At 42.6% G+C, this 22,011-nt stretch overlaps 2 protein-coding genes across 4 annotated transcripts; one reads left to right on the top strand and one right to left on the bottom strand.

Moving 5' to 3' along the window:
• Positions 1-5,045: 5,045 nt before the first annotated feature.
• Positions 5,046-10,879, bottom strand: LOC117535178 (mitochondrial import receptor subunit TOM20 homolog). Its single transcript, XM_034199560.1, has 4 exons — positions 10,810-10,879; positions 9,469-9,550; positions 7,318-7,460; positions 5,046-5,638 (listed from the first exon to the last, which is right to left on the bottom strand). The coding sequence occupies exons 1-4, from the start codon at positions 10,816-10,818 to the stop codon at positions 5,594-5,596; spliced, it is 279 nt and encodes a 92-aa protein (XP_034055451.1). The 5' UTR covers positions 10,819-10,879; the 3' UTR covers positions 5,046-5,593.
• A 1,256-nt stretch (positions 10,880-12,135) lies between these two features.
• On the top strand, positions 12,136-18,776 carry LOC117535180 (E3 ubiquitin/ISG15 ligase TRIM25-like). Of its 3 annotated transcripts, none has more exons than XM_034199562.1 (3): positions 12,136-12,368; positions 12,657-12,796; positions 17,442-18,776. In XM_034199562.1, exon 3 carries the CDS (start codon positions 17,444-17,446, stop codon positions 18,569-18,571), a length of 1,128 nt encoding a protein of 375 aa, XP_034055453.1. In that variant the 5' UTR covers positions 12,136-12,368; positions 12,657-12,796; positions 17,442-17,443; the 3' UTR covers positions 18,572-18,776. The 3 variants fall into 3 exon arrangements, with proteins under 3 accessions (XP_034055453.1, XP_034055454.1, XP_034055455.1); XM_034199563.1 differs by having other exon boundaries at positions 12,644-12,796; XM_034199564.1 differs by lacking the exon at positions 12,657-12,796.
• Positions 18,777-22,011: the final 3,235 nt, after the last annotated feature.

Here is a 22,011-nt window from a genome sequence, read left to right as displayed (position 1 = left end):
GGCCCAACGTCCACGACACCGAAGTGTACGGTAGCCCGAAGCTACGACACCGAAGTCTACGGTGGCCTTCCGCCACGCCTGACTTCGCAGGCTATATATATATATATATATATATCTCTTTTTCTTTACTCTTTCTTTATTTTCCTTTGTTTTGTAACTGACACCGGAGTGTACGGTGGCCCGAGTCCACGCAGACTGCAGGAAATACATTTTACACTGATACGTTTGAGCAAGGCCTGGGAATGAAATACCTGTGTGCCGGAGATGAAGCCCGTTACATGTAGTTGCAGCGTGAGACGAGACATTATTCCCTGTGGGCGGGGCCCGCGGAATTAGGACAGGAATGCAGTTTTGAATATCGGGAACCTTAGTGAGACATGTATACTTGTGAATGTGTTTATGAGCCACCACCAGTTATATGTATAACTACCATAGTTAGGGTCTGAGAGATCTTTGGGAAGCCCGTACGGCGCTGATGTCCGGACGAATGAAGGTTGTGAAGGCGGAGGAGGACCACCGTCCTAGTTGTTGTAGGGATGAGGTAGAGAGACCTTGATTAGCAGCAGAGGTGGCTGCACCTATCCTGAAGGAATGCCCCGGGTATGATATGGGTGATAGGCCGGATTTAATGAGAACTTGCTTGAGGTAGAAATTGACCGGGCCATGACCCTGCGAACCACTCTCCCTGGAAGAATCCCCAAAACCATGGATGGGCGGCATCCGTGAAGAACCTCATTGAGTCAGAGGAACGCACGAGGCCATCGTAAAATAAAGTAACTCCGTTCCAGTGGGCGAGCAGGAGGGACCAGAACCGAAGATCTGAGCGGCAGCCTTCGTCTAAGAAAACGCAGTCATGGAGGTTGTCGACCGCTGATGCTGCGTCCAGGAGGCGGGAGATGAACGAGCGCCCCTGGGGGATGACGTGCATGGCGAAGTTGAGGTGTCCGAGAAGGGAGAGCAACTGTTTTGTGATAACTTGTTGCTCGCAGTATGACTTGGTGATGTCCCGGATGCGCTGCAATTTGTCGGAGGGGAGAGACGCCTTCATGTCTATGGAGTCGAGGATGATGCCTAAGAACTCTAAGCGTGTGTCGGGACCTAACGTTTTCTCTTTGGAGAGAGGGACACCTCACTCCTGAAGCAGTGTTTAAGCTTGGCCAGTGAGATCCCTGAGCTGTCCTGTGGCGGGTTTATGGGGAGGAAGTCGTCCGGTAGGTGAAGGACGGAGGGGATTCTGACGATGTTCAGCAGGATCCAATAGAGCGCTTCCCAGAAGGAATTGAAGATGCGGGGGCTGCTTCTGCACCCGAAGGTCAGGCGATCGGCGAAGATAGAGTTTGGACTCCCACTTAATACTGAACAAGTTCCACTGAGACGGATGAATGGGGATGATTTGAAGGCATCGGTAATGTCCGCTTTGGAGAGCCGAGCTCCGTGCCCTGTGAACTTGATCATCTTTATTGCATTATCCGGGCTTGGTGAAGGGAGAACTGATCTGGAGGGATGATGCTATTGACGCTGCAGAATGGGCCGGAGCAGGGAGCGGACAGATCGAACATCAGCCTTTTATTTACGTGTGGCTATTCCGATGGGATTTGAACGGAACACTGAGAAGGGGGAGGAGCTAAAAGGACCGATTATATATCCTTTGAGAAGTTCTTTGTCGATGAGCTGGGAAACTATGTTGGGTTCTTTAGCGGCTGACTGTAAGTTTCTTGCTACGAAAGTCACTGTGGGAGATGGGAGGACCCCTACCCTGAAGCCTTGGGAGAGCCCTGACAGGAGATAGTCAACAAACACGGAATCTGTAGATAGCGCAGCTGGTAGCTGAGGGATGTTAATGGGAGTGGAGGGGTGATATTCCAGAATGTTTTTAGTTATTTATTTATTTTTTGATGTTTCTGGCGCAGAGCCACTGTGACGGCTCGTCCACACGGTGGCGTGCGTTACAGCTTCCAAACGCTTCTGCCCATTCACTTTGAATGGGGTGACGTCACTTTTAGCCGAACTGTATTTTGGGAAGCGACGTGGAGTATTTGCTGGCGTTGCGCGCTTCAAAAAGTTGAGCAATGTTCGACTTTTGGCGCCTCGGCAGAAGCGTCAGCCAATGAAATCCCGTTTATGCAAATCTGCCAGTACAAGCGCTAGCCAATCAGACCGCGTGTATGCTGGGAGAGACTACGCAGGTAATTCCTCATATTCCAAAAATTTGAGGGAAAATTCATTATAGCGGTAGTGAATCACCCGGTGCTGTATGATCAGTCTCTGTTGATCTACCGGGATACAGACCAGAGAAGCGAGGCATGGAGGGAGGAGGCAGAGACAGTGGGTGAAACTGGTAGGTTTTCGCCTGTTGGGGATTTTTTTTCTTTCTTCCAGTTTACTTAGTTTTAACATTGCTATTGCTTTGTGTGTCGGGGGCAAGAGATTCATGTGATTGGTTGTTGCTGCTGTGCGGACCAGTAGCGTAGGCAGAAATGTACTTTAGGGTGGGCCTGTAAAAATATAGGGTGGGCCAGATTTTTCTTCTGCGCATCAGAAACTAACCACAATCCCGCCGGTACCGGTGGTAGATTACTTCCTTTCCTTTTTATCTTTTTCTTCTTTTTATCTTTTCTTTTTATATTTTCTTTCTTCTTTAGAATACTTTCTTTTCCATAACAGATGGGTATGTTTTGGTGAACGGGAGACACGTATTTTACTGTTTTAATGGCTTATGAAGAGCACAAACACAACATCTTAGTGTCATTCTGGACAGCTCTCTCATCTGCACCGCACATAAAAAGAAAAACTCACCCAGACTGCATTCTTTGTACTGTCTTAAAACCTTTCCTTGGAAAAGTTTATGCATTGTAAGGTGTCCTTGGGTGCTTTGAAAGGCGCCCCTAAATAGAATGCATTATCATTATTATGTATTATCTGAAACGATGTAATAACTTTTAAAACTTTTCCCAGTTACTTGCCCCATGCAGCAGCAGGCCATTCAGTTAGATTTGATCCCGTTATAAATGTCATCATTTCGACAATAAATACATGCTACATAAACGTTATCTTCCACGTTTTATCTAAACATCTCCGTTTCTACTTTCCAATATGTTTTGAAAGAGAACTCTCTCTCTCTCATCTGCGTGCGGGGCGGGGCCTCACGGACACGCTGCATCTCTCGCTCGCAGATACGCTGCAGCGCTGTGCACACGGTTCTGCCGGTAATGAATATTACATATTGTGAGGAAACTTTCCACCAATAATTCCAATAAGTATTCACTTCAGGTTTACGAAAGTAACTGCACTCAGATTACTCGTTTTTCAAATGTAACACCAGCTGAATATACTGATTTTTTCTTTTCTTTTTCTTCTGATTACGTAACACCGTTACATGTATTCCGTTACAGTCCAACCCTGTGTAAGGGTGAGTGCAAACATTTTCGTTAAAACTAGTACCTGAGTGCAACGGAAGTTGAAGCTCCTGTGGCGGAGTCTTCCAGAGCCTGGAGGCGAGCATCGATAGCTATCATGGAGCTAGCCAGGGATTGCAGGGAGCCGGCCGCGCTACTCTCCATAAGGGGTGTGTTAGTGACGCTCCCGGACTGGCGAGCCTGAGAAGGGGTGGATTTTTGGAGGGGGATGGGATCCTGGAGGGTTCGACTTCCTGCCCTTTTTTACCTCCGCGGCTGCGGCCTCGTCCTCGCCCTGCTCTCTGGGGAGCTGACTGGAGCTGCTGCCCCGGACTGGGGAGCTACGCTGGAGACCTGGTCCGAGAGCTCTCGCAGCTGAGAGAGAGTGAGGCCTGGGGCTGTGGGAAAGCCCTGCTGCAGGAGCCGGATGATGAGGAAGTCTGCCTCTGTTGATAAGCCGCTGTGGGGAGCCGAACCGGGATCGGAGACTTCCAGAGAAGGTTCGTGTTCCGAATTGTCCGAGTTGGACATCTTGAGCTAGTTGTTTCTTACGGTTTTTTCTCACGAGAAGGAGTATTGTATTGCAACTACCATTGCTTGCGGTCATCTGCAAATGACAACTGACAGGGAGGAAGAGCAGGCATTTAAGGCATTTAGCATGTGCAGCTATTGGCTGCTGAGGGGTGACGCCCTCATATTTAATGAGGGGGGAAGGGAGCCATAGAGTGACGTGTAAGTGACTCGTGTTAGGTCTTCCTTATTGAACTTGCGCTAAAGCTTTCATTAGTATCACACGAATAGTAATTCTCCCATAATAACACTTAACAAATATGATCTGTTCTGTAACAAGACATGGAACTATAAGTGTTAATTAAGTCTAAATAACTCAAAATTAGGCATCCATTCTTTAGACTGACAAACGTTTTTTTGGATACTCGTCATTGTCCTTTTCGTTCACAACTTCTCCACATTTTGAAGTGTTTCCCGAGCCAGAACGACCTTTCTTTCTTCCTGGCTTGCTCTATAATGATCCAATACAAATGCAATACCAAAAACAACTCAACAGCAACAACCCACATATTGTGCATTGTTTAGAGCGGTTATAAAGTGTGAAACTGTTTCAACCCATCACCTGTCAGAATCAAGACTAGGCAGTGCATTGAATCGCGTAATTAGACCACAAACCAGTCAAGTGATTAATTCAGGCAATGAAGCGGTTGCTGCTTCAGACGTCATATGTCACGTGATTTGAAACAAGCTTCGAACCACTGCTTCTATGGAATTGTAGTCCAGGGGTTTGAAGCACGTATCGAAGCTTCAGTCTCACACTGCCATCACTAGTCTGGTCTCCTTTTATGACGTAGATGCTGCAGCTCTTATCTACTCCTTTACTGGCTGCTCCTTCACTGAGAAACTCTACCCATACTTCAGTCCTGGTTGTTTTCACAGCAAAAACTCTGCACCTCTGATCATCTTGCCTGTCAGTCAACTCATCACTCGTCTAATTTCATGTGTTGATGTATTTTTCATTCAAGGGAACCTTTTTTGTATTAATTAAAAACACAGTGGTTTGTATCTGGTCCAGCTGGCTTTGTGTTGCTTCCCTTTCCCGCATTGACATAAACAAAACAAACTCACAAAACAACTTCATTGTTTGTTACCATTTTTTATTGTATTTTCCTAAAGAGGGTCGTCCTCTCTTTAAAATGAACAAAACATTTTGTTACTTTATTTTTTTAAAGTGTTTCCAAGTGGAGACTGAACAGAAAGACGACTGATAACAAAAACAATAAATACTTTGTGGAGCAGAGAGAAGGTTTCTGTAACGTTCTACCACTGATATTCTCATAGCAGTAATCAGTGTAAACCTGAAACATGATGTGAGCGACACCACCACCCAGTCCAGTTTATCATCAACCATGGTGGAGCGGGCGCTTTGAATTCTCTGGCAGTTATGATAAGGAAACTCTTCATACCCCAAAACGGGTAATTTAAGTAAAAAAAACAAACAGACGCTACTGTCATGGTTACGGCTGGAATAAAAAACTAATTCCCTAGAGGACACGTCGATGGGAAGTGATGGACGTCGGCCGGAGTGATGGAGGCCGAGGCGTTGGCGGCTCGTCATGAGAGGTGGGGTCCGTATGAGGAAGACGAGGAGGATGAATATGAGGAAGGGTTTTTTCCTTTCGATCCTCTCATTCTATATCGTCCTCGCTCAGACTCTGTGCACTCACGATACGCTGAAGGACAGGAAACAACAAGCGTTAACAGAGAGGAAGTAACCAATCAGGATGAAGATGGAGAGTCAGGGAAGTGTTTTTGTTTTATATTTATACAGATTTCTGAAGTTGAATTAGTGGTGGAAGTATGCTTTTAGGGGTTTTCCCTTTCCTGTAGTGTGTTCTATAGGTTTTAGTGCATGTAAATGGTCTTGTGAGGCTTAAATCCCAAAGTTTCCTCCATAGGGAGTTTCTCTCTCCTGTTCTCCATATTGGCTTTTTTAATTTTTCCTTGTGTTATTTAAATAATTTTATAGTATTTAATAGTTAAACATAATATCACATTTAATTTGTATTTAGTGTCATTTTAATTAATTAATTTAGAGTATTTGTTTATGTTTTCGATTGAAGGTGGAAACGGGGGATTTGGTGTTTAATGGTAGACAGGTGGAGAAATAGAATGTTTTTTTTTACCAAGGCAAGAGAATATGTAAGAACATTATTCCTCTTTCTTTTAATTGATGAAACCTAAGAAAATAAACTGCACAGCTAAAATTGTTGCCTGGACAAAGCACCTTATCCCAGCAGCAACATGTGATACCTGGGGGGTATACTACGAAGCAGGATTTTCGCTTAGCCGGCTAAATTCAGGGGAAACTTCGGCTTTCCAGTCCTACGAAGCTGGTTCTCTTTTTAGCAGGCTAGATCTCCATGGTAACTTATGCTTAGCGGCTAACCTGGTCGGGACCAGGTTAGGTTGCAGGCTAAGAGCTCAACTCAGTGAAAGCACTGCCTGCTGACCAATCAGAGCTCAGTGTGCGGAGTTTAAAGCGATCAAGTCATATTACAGGAGAAAGGAAATACAGAAAAGCTGCCGTCGCAGGAAAGACGGCCGGCAAAAATCACCGACTGTGTGAACGTGAACATTAATAGAATATCACCTCCATCTTCAGAGCAATCTGACTATTATAACATTAGCGTTAAGAAAGCGTACTTAAATATCTGCCACAACATAAGTAACCGGATCAGAGTAACATTAAGTACAGTCCGCGGCATATCACTTCATAATGTATCATATATTTTCTTATCTGAGTCAGCTGAGCCGTATCTGGCCGTGCAACACTCACAGTGTCACATACTGTATGCAGAAGTATTATTTTAAGCAACACATTAAGTTGACGAAACACTCGAGACAAATGTAATTAAAGTCAGATCGTGTTTTAGACGGGGCAGTGATATCATAAACCTGTTAATGTACGCATTCAAACACTTGTTCTGTTCCCAGCTGTATTCACCTTGCAGGTGCAGCTATGTGGCTTTTATCCTGGATAAAGTGTTTAAGTCATGAATGTTTAAAGTTTAACTTCTTCATATGTCTAATATTAAAGTTCACTTTTCATTCAGGAAGTATGACGCTGCGCTGTCAGTGCGCTTCTCCATGTTTGTGATTGGTCGAATGCTCCAAATACCACCCCTTTCATGTGAACGCGCACCTAACTAGATAGGACACGGCTGGCTTGAGCGATCCACTTGATAACCAGCGTCGTAGTACAATTTAGCGAGAGCGCGTATGTTTTGGATTAGGCCAACCGGCTAACTCAAACATATCCAGGTTAGGTTGAACCAACTTCGTAGTATAGGCCCCAGGATTAACACAACAACAGCAGCAGCTTGACTTTGATTTGTAAGAGTTGTGCTACCTGGCTGATGCTGGGCAGTTTGGTGAGCAGCATCTGGAAGACGGGTGGAGGCAGAGTCTGCTGCAACACCTGCAGCAGCTGCTGGGGCTGCCCACACACTGCGATGGCGTTGGTCAGGTGGTCCACGCCTTTCTCATAGTCTCCTGTGGAGAGGAGACAGAGATGTGGGAAGTACTCACACACTTCACTTAATAAGCCAGCCTAAAAGTAGTCATGCATTCAAAATGTTAATTAAGTAAAAGTAAAGAAGTATTATCAGCATTATGTTTTCCAAAGTTGTAGTTTGTCATTATGGAGCCATTACTTGGTAGTACAGTACTGCATCATATGATGTAAGTTAATGTGTTTTTGTTATTTAAAGAGTAACACTTTGACAAACAAAACTAGAAATACTAAAGTATTACTTAAGTACAACTACCTCAAGTATAAGTATCTCAACATTGTTATTAAAGGGGCCCTATCATGCTCATTTTCAGGTTCATATCAGTATGTAGTGTCTCTACTGGGACATGTCTCCATGCTTTAATGTTCAAAAAGCTTTTTTTCTCATTCTGCCTGTGCTGCAGCACCTCTTTTCACCCTCTGTCTGAAACCAGAGCCCAGTCTGCTCTGGTTGGTTAGCTGGCCGGCTCTGCTGTGATTGGTCAAACGCTTAGAGATGTCCCGCCCCTTAGCCTTTCATGTACGATGTGCTGGAGCGCCAGCAAATAGCTGTGTGTAGGTGCGTGGAGGTGCGCGCGTGTGTGTGTGTGTGTGTGTTTAGGGGTATGTGTGTGTGTGTGTGTGTGGAGGTGTGACCTAGCATTACTATCCTTGTGGGGACCTAAATCTGTTTACACAGTCAGGTGTGGGGACTCGCCTCCCTTATGGGGATAATCATTTAGGGTGAAGACTTGGTTAGGGTAAGGGTTAGGGTTAGGCATGTGTTGGTTATGGTTAAGGTTAGGATAGGTCTCCAGGAAATGCATATAAGTCAATGTAATGTCCCCTGAAGTGATTGAAACATTGTGTGTGTGTGTCAGAGTTCCCGTTAGCCGGTAATTACCGGACTATGACCGGTAAAATATGCTGAAGACCGGCAAATCTAAATCTCTCCGGTCAAAATGTCCGGTCAAAATAATGTTCCCTTAGCACAATACCGTATCAGTTGCGCAACTTATGTGACAGACATGAATAGTCAATTCTAATGTCTAACACTTGATGTGGAGAAAGAGATGTCCTGTATGGGTTGATTGTGCGTTGATCTGTTGGTAATGCCTCGGGGTTCCGGTGGGCATGTAAACAAATGCATAATGCTGCGCTATACTTTGCGGCCTCACCCGGTTGCATAGCAACGCTTATTGTTTAGGTGTCTTTTAATAAGCAGGTAGTCTTATCATTAGCTAGAACTAGCTGGATCTGATCGATATGGACATAAACGCGAGTGAAGTCTAATCTGACGGGAGAGAGAGATCAGCTGCTGCTGACGAGTCGACACGCAGCTCTGCATGATCAGCGGTGAGCGGACAAAACACACACTTCAGGTTAGAATATCACACGTAGCTATTTTAATGACCTCTCAAACTACCGTAACTAGTTATAGATATGTTTAGTTTTACTGTCAGGTCACTCATTACTGATCCGCGAGCTGCATGATACTGACGGGCTGTCAGGAGAGGGAGAGCGCTCCGTTTATTATTCCCGTGTTATTGTAAATTACTGTACACTTTTGAATAATGTAGTTAATCTGCTATAATTAGTTTGTTTAATATCGAATCATATCAATTTGTTTTAAAGCTCAATAACTTTTGACCGGCTCTTTTCTAATTTTGTCCGGAAGATTTAAACGTTAACGGACATTTTGACCGGCAAACAAATATTCTAACGGGATGTGTGTGTTGTGTGTTGTGGTGTGTGTGTGTGTTGTGTGTGTGTGTGTGTGTGTGTGTGTGTGTGTGTGTGTGTGTGTGTGTGTGTGTGTGTGTGTGTGTGTGTGTGTGTGTGTGTGTGTGTGTGTGTGTGTGTGTGTGTGTGTGTGTGTGTGTGTGTGTGTGTGTGTGTGTGTGTGTGTGTGTGTGTGTGTGTGTGTGTGTGTGTGTGTGTGTGTGTGTGTGTGTGTGTGTGTGTGTGTGTGTGTGTGTGTGTGTGTGTGTGTGTGTGTGTGTGTGTTACCCTGAGCCAGCAGCTCCTCCCCCAGCTGGATCTCCTCCAGGAAGAACTTCTGCACCGCCTCAGCGTCCTTCAGGTCGGGGAGCTGCGGAACAAACAGCTGTCAGCAACAGGAAGTCAAACTGTTTCTGAGTGATCAATAATCAGATCTGATCTGTGAGCCACTCGTACTTTTCAAGATGCAAACGCTTATTGTGAAATGCACAGTCGATACAGCACAGCTTTGGCAAGGGAAACCTTAGAGCACATGTGTCAAACTCAAGGCCCGGGGGCAAAATCAGGCCCGTGGTGGATTTAATTTCGGCCCGCAGGATCATTTCTAATTACTATTAGATCTGGCCCGCCGGTATATTGCACGCACACCTTCACTCCATCCTGGGGGTCTCCTCAGCTCAGAGCCTGAGTCCAAACATTGATGAACCTGCACCCAAGATGAGATGCCAAGTATCTGGCTTGAACTAGCATCACAGAGCAGCACACTGAGTTTAATGGATGTTTCCTTGTGCACTTTGTTTCTTGAGACAACAGGGCATGTTTGGTTTTCTCTTTGAGGGAAATAGTTTTTTGAAGCTGTTGTTTGCCTGTGGGAAAATGTAATCATAAAAAATGACTCGGGAAAAGCTGCAGATAGAGCCATAAGAAATTAATGCAACTGATTATTAAATGTTGTTTTTATAGGCAATAGTTTAAGCTTTGTTAGTTCCAGGTTTAATATGTGCAATAAGTTCATTTCAATAAGTTTTGCAATAAACATTGAACCAGTCCGGCCCTCGACTAGTTTTTTTATCTTGGCCCACTGTGTGTTTGAGTTTGACGCCCCTGCCTTAGAGCCAAGGCTCCTTCAACAATTCAACACAATATAGACTAATACAGGAAGTAAAGCTTTTAAAATAAAACCTAAAAATAGTGCTTTCCAATTCTACTAAAATATTATTATTATTAGAATAATAATTAAATAATATGTGTATTAAAATAAAATAATAATATAAATAATATTTGATTAAGAATCACTTTTATCATACTAATACTAATAACACTACTACTAATAACAATAATAATTAATGTTGTCACATAATCTGAATTATGGATTGTATTTTAATGGAATTCTTGAATGTATGGGTTTCAAAGGGAAAGTGAAAAACAACAACAACAACAACAATATAGTAAATAAGATACAGAGATGTTTGCACAGAGATTTCCTCAGGTAAAATGTTTTATATATTTGAGAAACTAAGAAATATTTGTATATATTTTGCAACTTAATCATTTTCCTCTTACTATGAAGCACACTGTAAATGATTGACAGGAGATAAAAGGAAGCCGATAAGGACTGTTTGTGCTCACCTTTGCCATGCCCGCCCTCTCTGTGGCGACCTGCTGCTTTCTCCTTCCTGCGACAGACACAAAGAAATACAAATTAAAAACTAAGAAATGGATTTAACAACTTCCTGTAAAACAGCAAGATTTTCATTTTGTTCATGGCTTGAACTGCTCCTTTAAAATGTAAAGTAACCTTGATTTAAGAGGTTCCATCACTGGGAGATCACTTTTCTCTTTTTTGTATACAGAGCATTGAGGACACTTAACATTACGTTATGTTTCAGCATTAGGCAACAACCTCATCAATCGAGACCCAATATCTCACGAGGAACAAGTGAGAACAGGATAATATGATTGCTTTAATTCAGGCAACAAAATGCCATAATGATCCATGAGGGATGCTGCCTGAGAGAAAACACTCTTCTTCCTTGTTATCATGACCACTAATGTTACATACTCAATGTCTAAAAGCCTTTAGTTTATTTTATTGTGTATAGATTTCTGTTTTAGAGTAGATACATATTGTACTTGTTGTACATTTGATGAAGGTACGTTGTCTACATTACTAATAAAACATGTCCCCGAAGCTGCAGAGTTTGGGTTTAGGGATGATAGGAGACCGGCTGAGGTCGATCTGAGGGACCGTTGGGGTTGGTGGGGGGTGTAAGAGAATATTTTCATCTGATCTGTTTATAGAGTTTCTTATTGTTTTATAGAATCTGTGATACTGCAAACATCTGCTTGTAGTCAGTCAAAGACCCCTGTGTAGGTTGAGGCTTGTCTGGATCTCTTTGAGACAAGTAGACTATTGTCTCACATCTGCTACTAATTAGGTATTAGGTAATTAGGTATCTCCTCGTGTTGGTTAGATGTTTTGTGTCTTTTGGGGCAGAGATTACCTTGGTGGAGCACAAGGACAGTGTGAAACTAGGATGATCTCCCGGCCGTATGTAATTGTCTGTCTCTCAATAAATATCAGTGTATTGACAGGTGAATCCAGTTTCCCTCATTTGATGATGCGCTCAACATTGCTGCAAAGAAGTTTTTACTTCACAGGGGGTGAGGAGGTCAGTGAGGTAGGGGGGGGGCAGATGGTGGAGGGCTTTGTAAGTAAGGACCAGTCTTTTGTAGTTGATGCGGGGGGAGACGGGAAACCAGTATAGTTCAAGTTCAAGTTCTACAATGGAAATAAGTCTTTAACTATGTAGATGATATCATCCATGACATTTTACTGACATGTGTTTCCATTAAATGTAACTGAAAACGTTCATCATAATAAAGATTAGAAACAGCTTGACACATCTGTAAAGCACCAGCTTTGCTCCCTAACTATCAGAGATAACCTGTTATTTCTCAATGCCCATGCAGATCAGAGGGAGGGAAACACCAGCTGCAGTGAGAGGAGGAGCTACAGTGGAAAGAGGAGAGCTTACACGCGGCACGCCACAGGAAACGAAAGTTAAGTTAGTCAGAGAGGCAGCCACACTGCAGTCGAGACTAGTCTCTGTTTCTGTCTAAAGAAAATACAAACTGAGTTCATCAGATCTTTCTCAACAACACAGCAGAGTCTCTGTCAAACACTGGTGAGTACATCTGATTATATTTACACTGTCAACAAGAAGGATTAAAACATAACAGCTCTACTCAGATGAAAGCTGCACCACTTGTTTTTCTCTATCAACAAAACCATATATATGACACTTTAAACAGTCTCTTTGTATCAACTCTTAGTACTTTAGTAAATAATAATAATAATAATAATGCATTATATTTTTTTATTAGAGCGCTTTTCCAGGTACTCAAAGCGCTTTACAATTACACATTACACATATTAGACATGTAAGAGTCATTACTGCAGACATTACCCACAGGAGTGTCTTGCCCAAGGACACAACGGCCTGACGCAGTGGCGGCCGAGGCGGGATTCAAACTGGAGTTCCCCCCTTGATCTGATGACCAACGCTCTAACCACTGCGCCAAAACTTCCCCAACTTGAAACTGAATCTCTGTGGTAGGAGTTTTGATTCAATTGTGCTTTCCTGCTATTATTAAAAAAAATCGACAAAACATCAGTTCCTCTGCTCCATCTGTCTGGATGTATTCACTGATCCAGTCGCTATACCATGTGGACACAACTTCTGTAAAGAATGCATCACTGACCACTGGGATACAAGTGACAGGTGCCAGTGTCCCATATGTAAAAACGAGTTGTACACAAGACCTGAGCTGCACGTTAACACTTTCATCTCTGAGACGGTAGCTCAGTTCAGACAGCAACATATCATAATCCCAGTGTTTCCCCTATATACAAATAGCGACGGCTACTTTTTATTTTTTATTAATATAATAAGTGGCGACCCTTTTTCGTTTTTGATTGTTTGTTATGTGGATTTGTAGTATTTGTCTTTGTCTTTTTCATATGGGTGTTTTAGAGTTGTACCTCCTAGATCAGGTCTCTAGTAATTGTGTGCTCAAAGTGCACCAGATTGAAGCATTTTACTTTCAAATGTTCAAAAAAATCTTCCCGGGGGGGCATACCCCCGGACCCCCTAGAGCAGTGCTTCTCAAAGTGTGGTCCGTGGACCACTGGTGGTCCGTGAGCGCCCCCTAGTGGTCCGTGAGTATATTGGTAACACTTCACATTTGAAATGAATTAATCAATTTGAGTTTTCCGCACTCTCGCGGGAATATCTCCGCAATGGAGCAACACCTTCATCACACATGTTGCCACTTGTTTGTACCATTTTCAGGCGATTTGTAATCTGTTCTAGAAAAACGATGTGGTTTTTGATATTTGTGGAGTTAGGTGGTCCGCGAGTGTTTTTTTATTGGTTAAGTGGTCCTTGGTATGAAAACGTTTGAGAAACACTGCCCGAGAGCAGTGGTTCTCAAATGGGGGTACGCGGACCCCTAGGGGTATGTTTGAGTACTGCAGGGGGTACGTGAGATTTATTTTATGTTAATAAAAAAACATAATTAATGCATTTAAACAAACTTCTAATAGTAGATGAACTACTTTATTCAAAGGTTTACAGTAACTCTGGATAATAAAATGGGAAAAATAAACAGGGCGATCTCTTTTCCTCTCCCTCTCCTGACAGCCCATCAGTCTCGTGCAACTCGCTGAACCTGTAATATAAGTGACCCGACAGTAAAGAATACATATATTTATAACTAGTTTAGCTAGTTCAAGAGTAGATTTACCAGATTTACCAGTGTTAGGTCTAACTCTTAGTGTATTTTGGTCCGCTCACCGGTCCGTCACAGCGGCGGAGCTGTGATCATGCAGAGCTGCGTGTTCTCCGTCAGCAGCAGCTGATCTGATCTCTGATCTCTGATCTCTCTCTCGCGTCCGGTTATACTTCACTCGCGTTTTTGTCCAAATCTATCAGATCTAGCTAGTTATAGCTAATGATATGACTGCCTGCTTATCGAATAACCTAAACAATAAGCGTTGCTTGGCAACGGCGTGTGGCCGCAAAGTATAGCGCAGCATTATGCATATGTTTATATGAGGGGTAAAAATCCCATGCTCATAAAATGCTCATATATTTGTTTCTCTTCATTCCCCACGCCCGAAAATAAATAAATATACCAATTTTAGGAAAAGTATCGAAGTTAGAGCAGTGTGGGTATTATATGAACAGAGTTACACATTTTTCAAAACGCGAAGTATAATAACTGCAGTTTGCCTCGCTGTCACAGAGAATGACAAAGATCCTCAGTGAAGCAAAAGCCCATGTTTCACTACATTGTAAGTACAACTTATTAAAAAGATCAGTTCAATGCAACTAATGTTGTCTTAGTGTTATTGCATAATGTTAAAATTGGTTTGCCATGAATATAGTGATGGATTGTAAACATTTGAAATGTAGCTTACGTTTTTTCTCAGTTACAATGTTGTTGTTTTAATAAATCAGACACTGATGGTGCAGCGCTGTACTGTACCTCTTTATATAGGCATTTTGTCCCTAACAAATTGTGTTTGCGCTGATCAGGGGGGTACTTGGCGGAATATTTTTTTCAAAGGGGGTACATTATTGAAAAAAGTTTGAGAACCACTGCCCGAGAGGATGTGACGTCCACCCCCCAATTAAAACATGTTCATACATTACAGAATACATTTACATTACTCGCCTAGGGCAGCAAATTGGCTAGAATAACCAACTGGTACTAGACCTCAAGAGCCTTTCTTGTGCTGGCAGACACATAGAAACAAATTGGCAGGGCGCACTTGTAGGGGTGTTGAAAATAATCGTTTCTACGATGCATTGCGATGCGGACGTGGACGATTCGGTATCGATGCAGTGATGGAAGATAATCGATTATAGCGTAGTAACGTTGCTTCCTGATTTTCCAAATCGGTCTGTGACGCAGAGATCAGGGAACAGACGTGACAGCGGCACAGAAACACCAAACATGGAGCAGTCTGCTTTATCCACCAACACAAGAACACCAGTCCAGAACCAACAGCAGAAGGACCCGCTCTGAATCACTCCGTGACTTTGCGGCTCAGAGACACAGGGATTTATGTTTTTCAAAAATAATCGCGTTACAATCATGTCAGGTTTTTGGTGGATTTAATTAAGTCTTGGATTGCAGAGTATGAATGCCCTCTAGTAATTTTCAGACGATATATACGTGTGTAAAGTTTGTGAAGGCAGGAGGAAAAAAGCTTCCGCGATCACCGTCTCCTCTGTTCCTCTAAGCCCCGCCCCCTCCCTGAAAATAATGAGTGACAGGCTGATAGTGACCCGATAGAAACTTTATTATTCACTTAATCACTGAGATATAATGAAGCTAACTTAATCTCATACATTCATAGGATTTATGCAACAGTAAGACAGAGAATGTAAGTGTGCACCCACATGCAGTATTTTAGTTGTTATATGCTGTTGTAAATACTCCTGTTGTCTGCTGTGTTCAGACTCAAGTCCTGTGTGTGATGCCACATTCAGGACATTCAGTGTCCTTTTTTTAACAGAAGGCCAATGCTAGAAGCTGCAGCTAGACTGCAGAAGCATTATTTTTTTGTTTTTGAGGATGGAACAATTTCACACAGATATAGGGAGGCTAGACCTATACAATTCATTTATTTTGGTTTATAAATCAATGTCAAGACATTTATGTTATTGATTTCTGAAGCACTTTCTAAATAATAAAAAGAGAGTTCATATGTATTTACTGCATGTATGCATTGATGAAAAATAAGCCATGTGCAGTAATATAGAACATTGAGGATGCAACGCATTGGTATGAATCGTGATGCATCGTGATGCATCGGGATATCGAATTGAATCGAATCGTTGACAGGATAATCGTAATCGAATCGTGAGACCAGTGAAGATGCACAGCCCTAACGTGCACACACTAAAACATTCCACGCGCTCCGCGCTCACATAATGCTAGGCATTATGCTACACTGATAATCCTTAAATCAAACTTAACTGTTTCGACACTGGAGACAATTCTGTTTCTCTATAAATAAATATTAAACTCATCCAGTCGTCAGCTCTTACTCAACTACACATCAGGGTCTCTGCTGCAAGGCTGAGTAGAGCTGTCAATATTTAACTATAACTGTATTTTTTTTGTTTGAAGACAATCTTGCTACACCTTTTGTGCAAATGTTGCTGCATGTAATTAAAAGTATAACATTTTAACTACATATACTATCATTTGATTTGAATTAGGGCTGCACGATATTGGAAAAAACTATTTTTTTTCCCCCTGCGATATATATTGCGATATGAAAAAATACAGGAATGGAAGAAAAGACAGTTTTTTTTTTGTCCGCAAACCATCCTTTCTTGAAATTGAATGCTATACAATTGGTATTTTTCTAACTATATTTAACCGGATCAAGGATTTTAGTTACGGATGTCTGGATCTTAAGTTATCAGAGCAACAAGCTGAGCTAGCTCGGTTAGCAGCGCCGAACTGCCATGGAGAAACACATGAAACTACTTTATTCAGTGTTTTTACCTTTAATCACCGGGTCCGTTTGCTTTGGAGATTTGATTGTGATTGGTGGTTTGCTGTGCATGCAGAGCCTGCATGTCACTCACTCAAGTACCCCTGACATGAGAGCAGCACGAGTTTTCCTTTTGTAGCAAGCAGCAAAAGAATTGTAACATGACGTGTTTGAGTTAATTTGCCTTCTTAATATCACACGTCCTAAAAAATAAAAGGAAAAAATTGCACGTCCTGCGATGTGGCTATCGCGCATATCGCGATTATCGTCATGACACGATATATCGTGCAGCCCTAATTTGAATCACAATGCACACGAACTTACATAACGAACTTAAGAGTCAACATGGAGGGCATTCAAATTGCAATGTTCAAAGCAACAGCTAAAAATTGAGCAGCCGGTTAATTTCTAGTTTTTAAAAAAAAATTAACTATACCAGTGTTAGTCAGACCCAAAGAATGATACCCTGATGTTGGGGATGCCCTGATTCAATACACTGGATTCAATACTAAACTTATTCATCTATTCAGGTATCTGGAAAGCGTCACCAATCCTCTTTAAATATAGTTTTCTGTTTTTTTACATTTTATTTTAAGTGGTAAAAAAATTCCTATGTGTGCATTACATTCGCAATATGTCTGTATATAACACATCTATGTCTACTTTTGTTTTCAATGTGCAGATATGGCTAGCTGTCTTCTATCAGAAGATCAGTTTCTCTGCTCCGTCTGTCTGGATTTGTTCACTGTTCCAGTCACTATACCATGTGGACACAACTTCTGCAAGAACTGCATCACTGAACACTGGGATACAAGTGAAAAGTGCCGGTGTCCCTTGTGTATGGAGGCGTTTACCATAAGACCTGGTTTGAGAGTCAACACTTTACTTTCTGAAACGGTTGCTAAGTTCATAGAGGAAGCTAAACAGGAAGCTGAACAGGAAGCTAGAAGCAGCAGCAGCTCAGAGCAACAAGTCTTCAAACCAGGGGAAGTTCCCTGTGACATCTGCACTGAAACCAAACTGAAGGCCCTGAAGTCCTGCCTGGTGTGTCGGACCTCATACTGTGAGACTCACCTGGAGCCTCATCTGACAGCCTCAGGCCTGAAAAGACATCAGTTGATCGACCCTGTGGAGAAGCTGGAAGACAGGATGTGTCCGAAGCACGATAAACCTCTGGAGCTGTTCTGTAAGACCGACCAGACATGTGTCTGCATTATCTGCCATGTTTCAAACCACAAGATGCATGATGTGGTTCCTCTGAAAGAAGGATATGATGAAAAGAAGGCAGCGATGGTGAAGGCAGATGCTGAATCTCAGCAGATGATCCAGACAAGAAGAAAGAAGATCAAGGAGTTCAAAGAATCAGTTGACTTGAGTGAAAAAGATGCAGACAGAGAGATAACAGAAGGTGTTCAAGTCTTAACTGCTCTGAGGGATTCTGTTGAGAGAGGACTGAACCAACTTATCGACACGGTTAGAATGAAGCAGAAAACAACAGAAAAACAGGCCAAGACTTTCATCAAAGACCTAGAGCAAGAAATCTCTACGCTGAAAAAGAGAAGCGCTGAGATAGAGCGTCTTTCACACTGTGATGATCACCTTCATTTTCTCCAAGGTGTCCAGTCCCTAAAAATCCAACACCGACCACCCACCAAGAACTGGACAAATATCAGCTTTCATCCATCATATGAGGGCAGTGTGAGGAGAGCTGTGGCTGAGTTGAAAGACTCAATAAGTGCCCCCGTAACACTGACTTTTGACCGCCCTGTGAAAATGAAAAAAATGAAGAAAAAAAAAACCTTTCCTGGCTGACGGAATAGGCGGAACTAACGCGATTCTAGTCTGACCCATTAGAGCGTAAAAACTGTAACTATAAGTATCTGAAACAAATATCAATAACTGTATTGCATTGTTTTCTTATGCGCAATTACTTAATACTAGGGGTGTAACAGTTCACAAACATTTCGGTTCGGTACGTACCTCGATTTTTAGGTCACGGTTCGGTTCGGTACGTTTTCGGTACAGCAGAAAAACTTATCACAAAACATTAAAAAAAAATTGTTTTTTTTATTATTATTATTAAACTGTGAATAATGTTTTCACTCAAATAAATACTAAATATAATAAAATAAACATTAAGGTGCAGCATTTCGATGAACTGAAATAATCTGTATTTGAACTGTACTGTACTAGTACCTAAGCAGCCAGTTTGACATTAGGACTTGCTTGTCATTGTATTTTCATGTTTTTTAAAGAAAGATGAACTTGTCCACATTGCTTGCCGAAAGGGCAGATCAATTAAATATCGTCCGCCACAAATGGATCTCATAAAAAAATTATTATTTTTATTTACTTTTATTTTTATTTTGGTGGTCTAATGGATAGTGAGGTGGGCTGATTATCGGAAGGTTGCAAGTTCAAATCCCGCCTGGAACACCACTACTAGTGTGCCTTTGAGTAAGGCACTTAGCCCTCAGTTACTCCAAGAAGAATGTCCCTGTAATTGGCCATTGTAAGTCGCTCTGGAATAAGGCGTCTGCTAAATGCCTAAATTGTAAATTATATTTTTGGGAGAATAAACCCCACAGATCCTCAACTCCGGTTTGTCTCACTCATTAACAACGCAACACAGAGCAACAAGAACGTTGTCTACAGTAGCCATGAACTTGCATGTATTTCCTTATTTGAGGGGGAGGGTGGATGCGTGGGCCACCTGAATAGGTTAAGGGGCCTTTGGCTTTTCTTGCCGGGGGGGGGTGCGCTGCCCCCACAAATAATATAGGCCTACAGCAGCAGCAGCAGCAGCAGCAGCAGCAGCAGCTGTTATATAAAGAATGTTGAATAGGTCTAATGATTTATGCTCATCATTTGCTCCTGTGCCTGCCTTCCTTAGATCCATTCCTAAGGTCCAACAATTTGTGGAAGAAGTGGTCCCACAGTACAGTCCTTCAGACTTCAAAAGTCATTTCCGATTGTCCAGGGGACATGTGGAAGTATGTGTGTGTGTATATATATATATATATATATATATATAAATAAAATAAAATATGTATTATCTGGACTGGTGATATTAAAAGCCATTTATTCCTTTCTACCAAACAGGATGTGATGACGACTATTGGCCCGTTCTACTTGAACAGACAGCACAGTAAAGTGGCATTTCAAAACAGTGTCCTTGCCTGTCTGTGGACTCTATCGAACCAGGAGTCCTATAGGGGGGTTGCTGATCGTTTTAATATCACCAAATCCACTGTCTGCCTGCATCTCCATGAATTCTGTAGTCTTGTCACTAGGTATTTGTGTCACCACATTTCCTGGCCCACAGGGCAAGCCCTACATAATTCTGAGTTAGGATTTCGTGCAGCAGGATTTCCCAACACTGTCTGTGCGGTAGATGGATGCCACATTCCTATTGTGAAACCACACTGTGAGAACCCAGTAGCATACATCAACAGAAAACAGTTTTATTCTGTTGTGCTTACTGGGTTCTGTGACAGTGAACGGCGATTCTGTCACGTTAATGTGGGCCACCCTGGTAGCTGGCATGATGCACGGGCATTCCGGTTATCTGCTATTGGAAGGCTGCTTGATGAAGATCCCCAGTCCCTGTAGTCCATGGGCCCATACCTGGATTTCCACTTATCGGTACCACCCAAGGTGGCACATTTTAGTGAAGTGTTTTCAAGTGGCATATATCTATAGATGATATTTTGGTATGATAGACATTCCAGAGTGGTAGCTTAGTCATAGAAATCAATCAGCTACATATAACTCAAATACCAACATGAAGTCAACCATTTAATGGCTAATGCATTGTTCTTATGGTGTTGTTTAGTTAGACAGGTCATTCTAAAGTAACTTGGACAATATTTTAGCCAAATAAAATTATTATTACTTGAAAAAAAAAAACATAAAACATGGAACTGCATAACATAGTTACATGTACATGTTTGTAGTGTCTAGCTTTGACCAGCCAACTAGACAAAGTCAACTATACTACCAGTTTTACATGTATAACTCCTTCACAAGGTCAAGAAATATTCATGGAGGCAAGTTTGATTTACTTACATATTTACCCAGTACTTGAGTATACATCAGTTTATACTCATCGACAGTGACTTGCCATGCACTTCATGGGTACTATACATTCATCTGAAGTTGTACCGGTATGACTATAAAGTCCAGACCATTGCCTAAACAAAACATTGTCAGTTATCTTCATCATCAGTGTCAGACTCGTCCAGTTCCACTGCGACTTCGTCCTCATCTTCACTTCTCTGGTTGGTGCATGTCTGCAGTTTGCACATGTCCGTGCACTTCAGTTGGTTCTCCAGGCACACACAGGCTGGAAGTTTGCAGATATGTGCACACTTGCAGGACATCAGCTGCAATACTGCATCAGGTGCCGGTGATCCCTGCATCCATTCTATTTCCAGACTGCCATCGTCACCTGTAGTCCAGCCACATTCCTTGGGGTCTGGCACAACAGGTTCACTCACAAGACAGCGTCGCCAAATCACGGTCTGATAGTTCGCGCGGAGGACGTGCATGTGCAAGCAATCCTTGCATGGTGGCAGTTGGCTGGATTCCACCTCTCCCCGTTGTGCACAGAAGAGTTGGTAGCGGAGTTCATTGGCATCAGAGGTGGTGGATGAGGATGCATACAACCGGCAAACAAAGTCCTGCATCTTATCAAATAGGTCAGCAGATACATCCCATGCTTCACCAAGACGCTTGAAGGCCTCCAGGTAGGTCTCATTCTCCTTCAGATGCTTCAGTGCACTTAACTTTCCACGACCAGCGAATGCACTGACCGTGTCACACCCAGTGAGAGCATGTAGTCCAACAAGACCTTGGCAGACTTCCTCGCCCAGGGAGCTCGCTAGTTTACCAATGTCTATGTATCGTGTACGATTCTGTGTACTACACTTCTGATACAGAGGGCAGGCCATCGTCTTGCTGAAGCAAAGGCACAGTATCAGCACATCAGTGTCTTCAGCTGTGATGATTATGGACCCATAACCATCACCTGAAGCATGTCTGGCATGAAGTAGCATGCGCGTATCAGCTTCTTCTTGGGTTGATCTCAGATCTTGGATTTCATGCCAGTGATCCTTGGTGATCAGGTAGCATGCCTCGCCACAGGTCACGTACAGTGACTTGTCCTGGAGCCTCTCTCCAGTAAAGATGCTTCTGCACTTCCTATGGTAGGTGACAGGTGGTATGACATAATCTGGCAAGTCCTTTGCGAT

The sequence above is a fragment of the Gymnodraco acuticeps genome, unplaced genomic scaffold (genome assembly GCF_902827175.1).
Source record: "Gymnodraco acuticeps unplaced genomic scaffold, fGymAcu1.1, whole genome shotgun sequence".
NCBI classification, from domain to species: domain Eukaryota; kingdom Metazoa; phylum Chordata; class Actinopteri; order Perciformes; family Bathydraconidae; genus Gymnodraco; species Gymnodraco acuticeps.
This window is presented reverse-complemented; position numbering and strand designations above follow the sequence as displayed.

Coding starts and splice junctions, on each gene's coding strand:
- LOC117535178 (XM_034199560.1), bottom strand. Junction 7,461..9,468: donor GGAGGAGCTGCTGGCTCAGG/GTAACACACACA, acceptor TCCTCTCCACAG/GAGACTATGAGAAAGGCGTG. Junction 5,639..7,317: donor AACTGCCCAGCATCAGCCAG/GTAGCACAACTC, acceptor CCTGTCCTTCAG/CGTATCGTGAGTGCACAGAG.
- LOC117535180 (XM_034199564.1), top strand. CDS start 17,444: ATGGCTAGCTGTCTTCTATCAGAAGATCAGTTTCTCTGCTCCGTCTGT.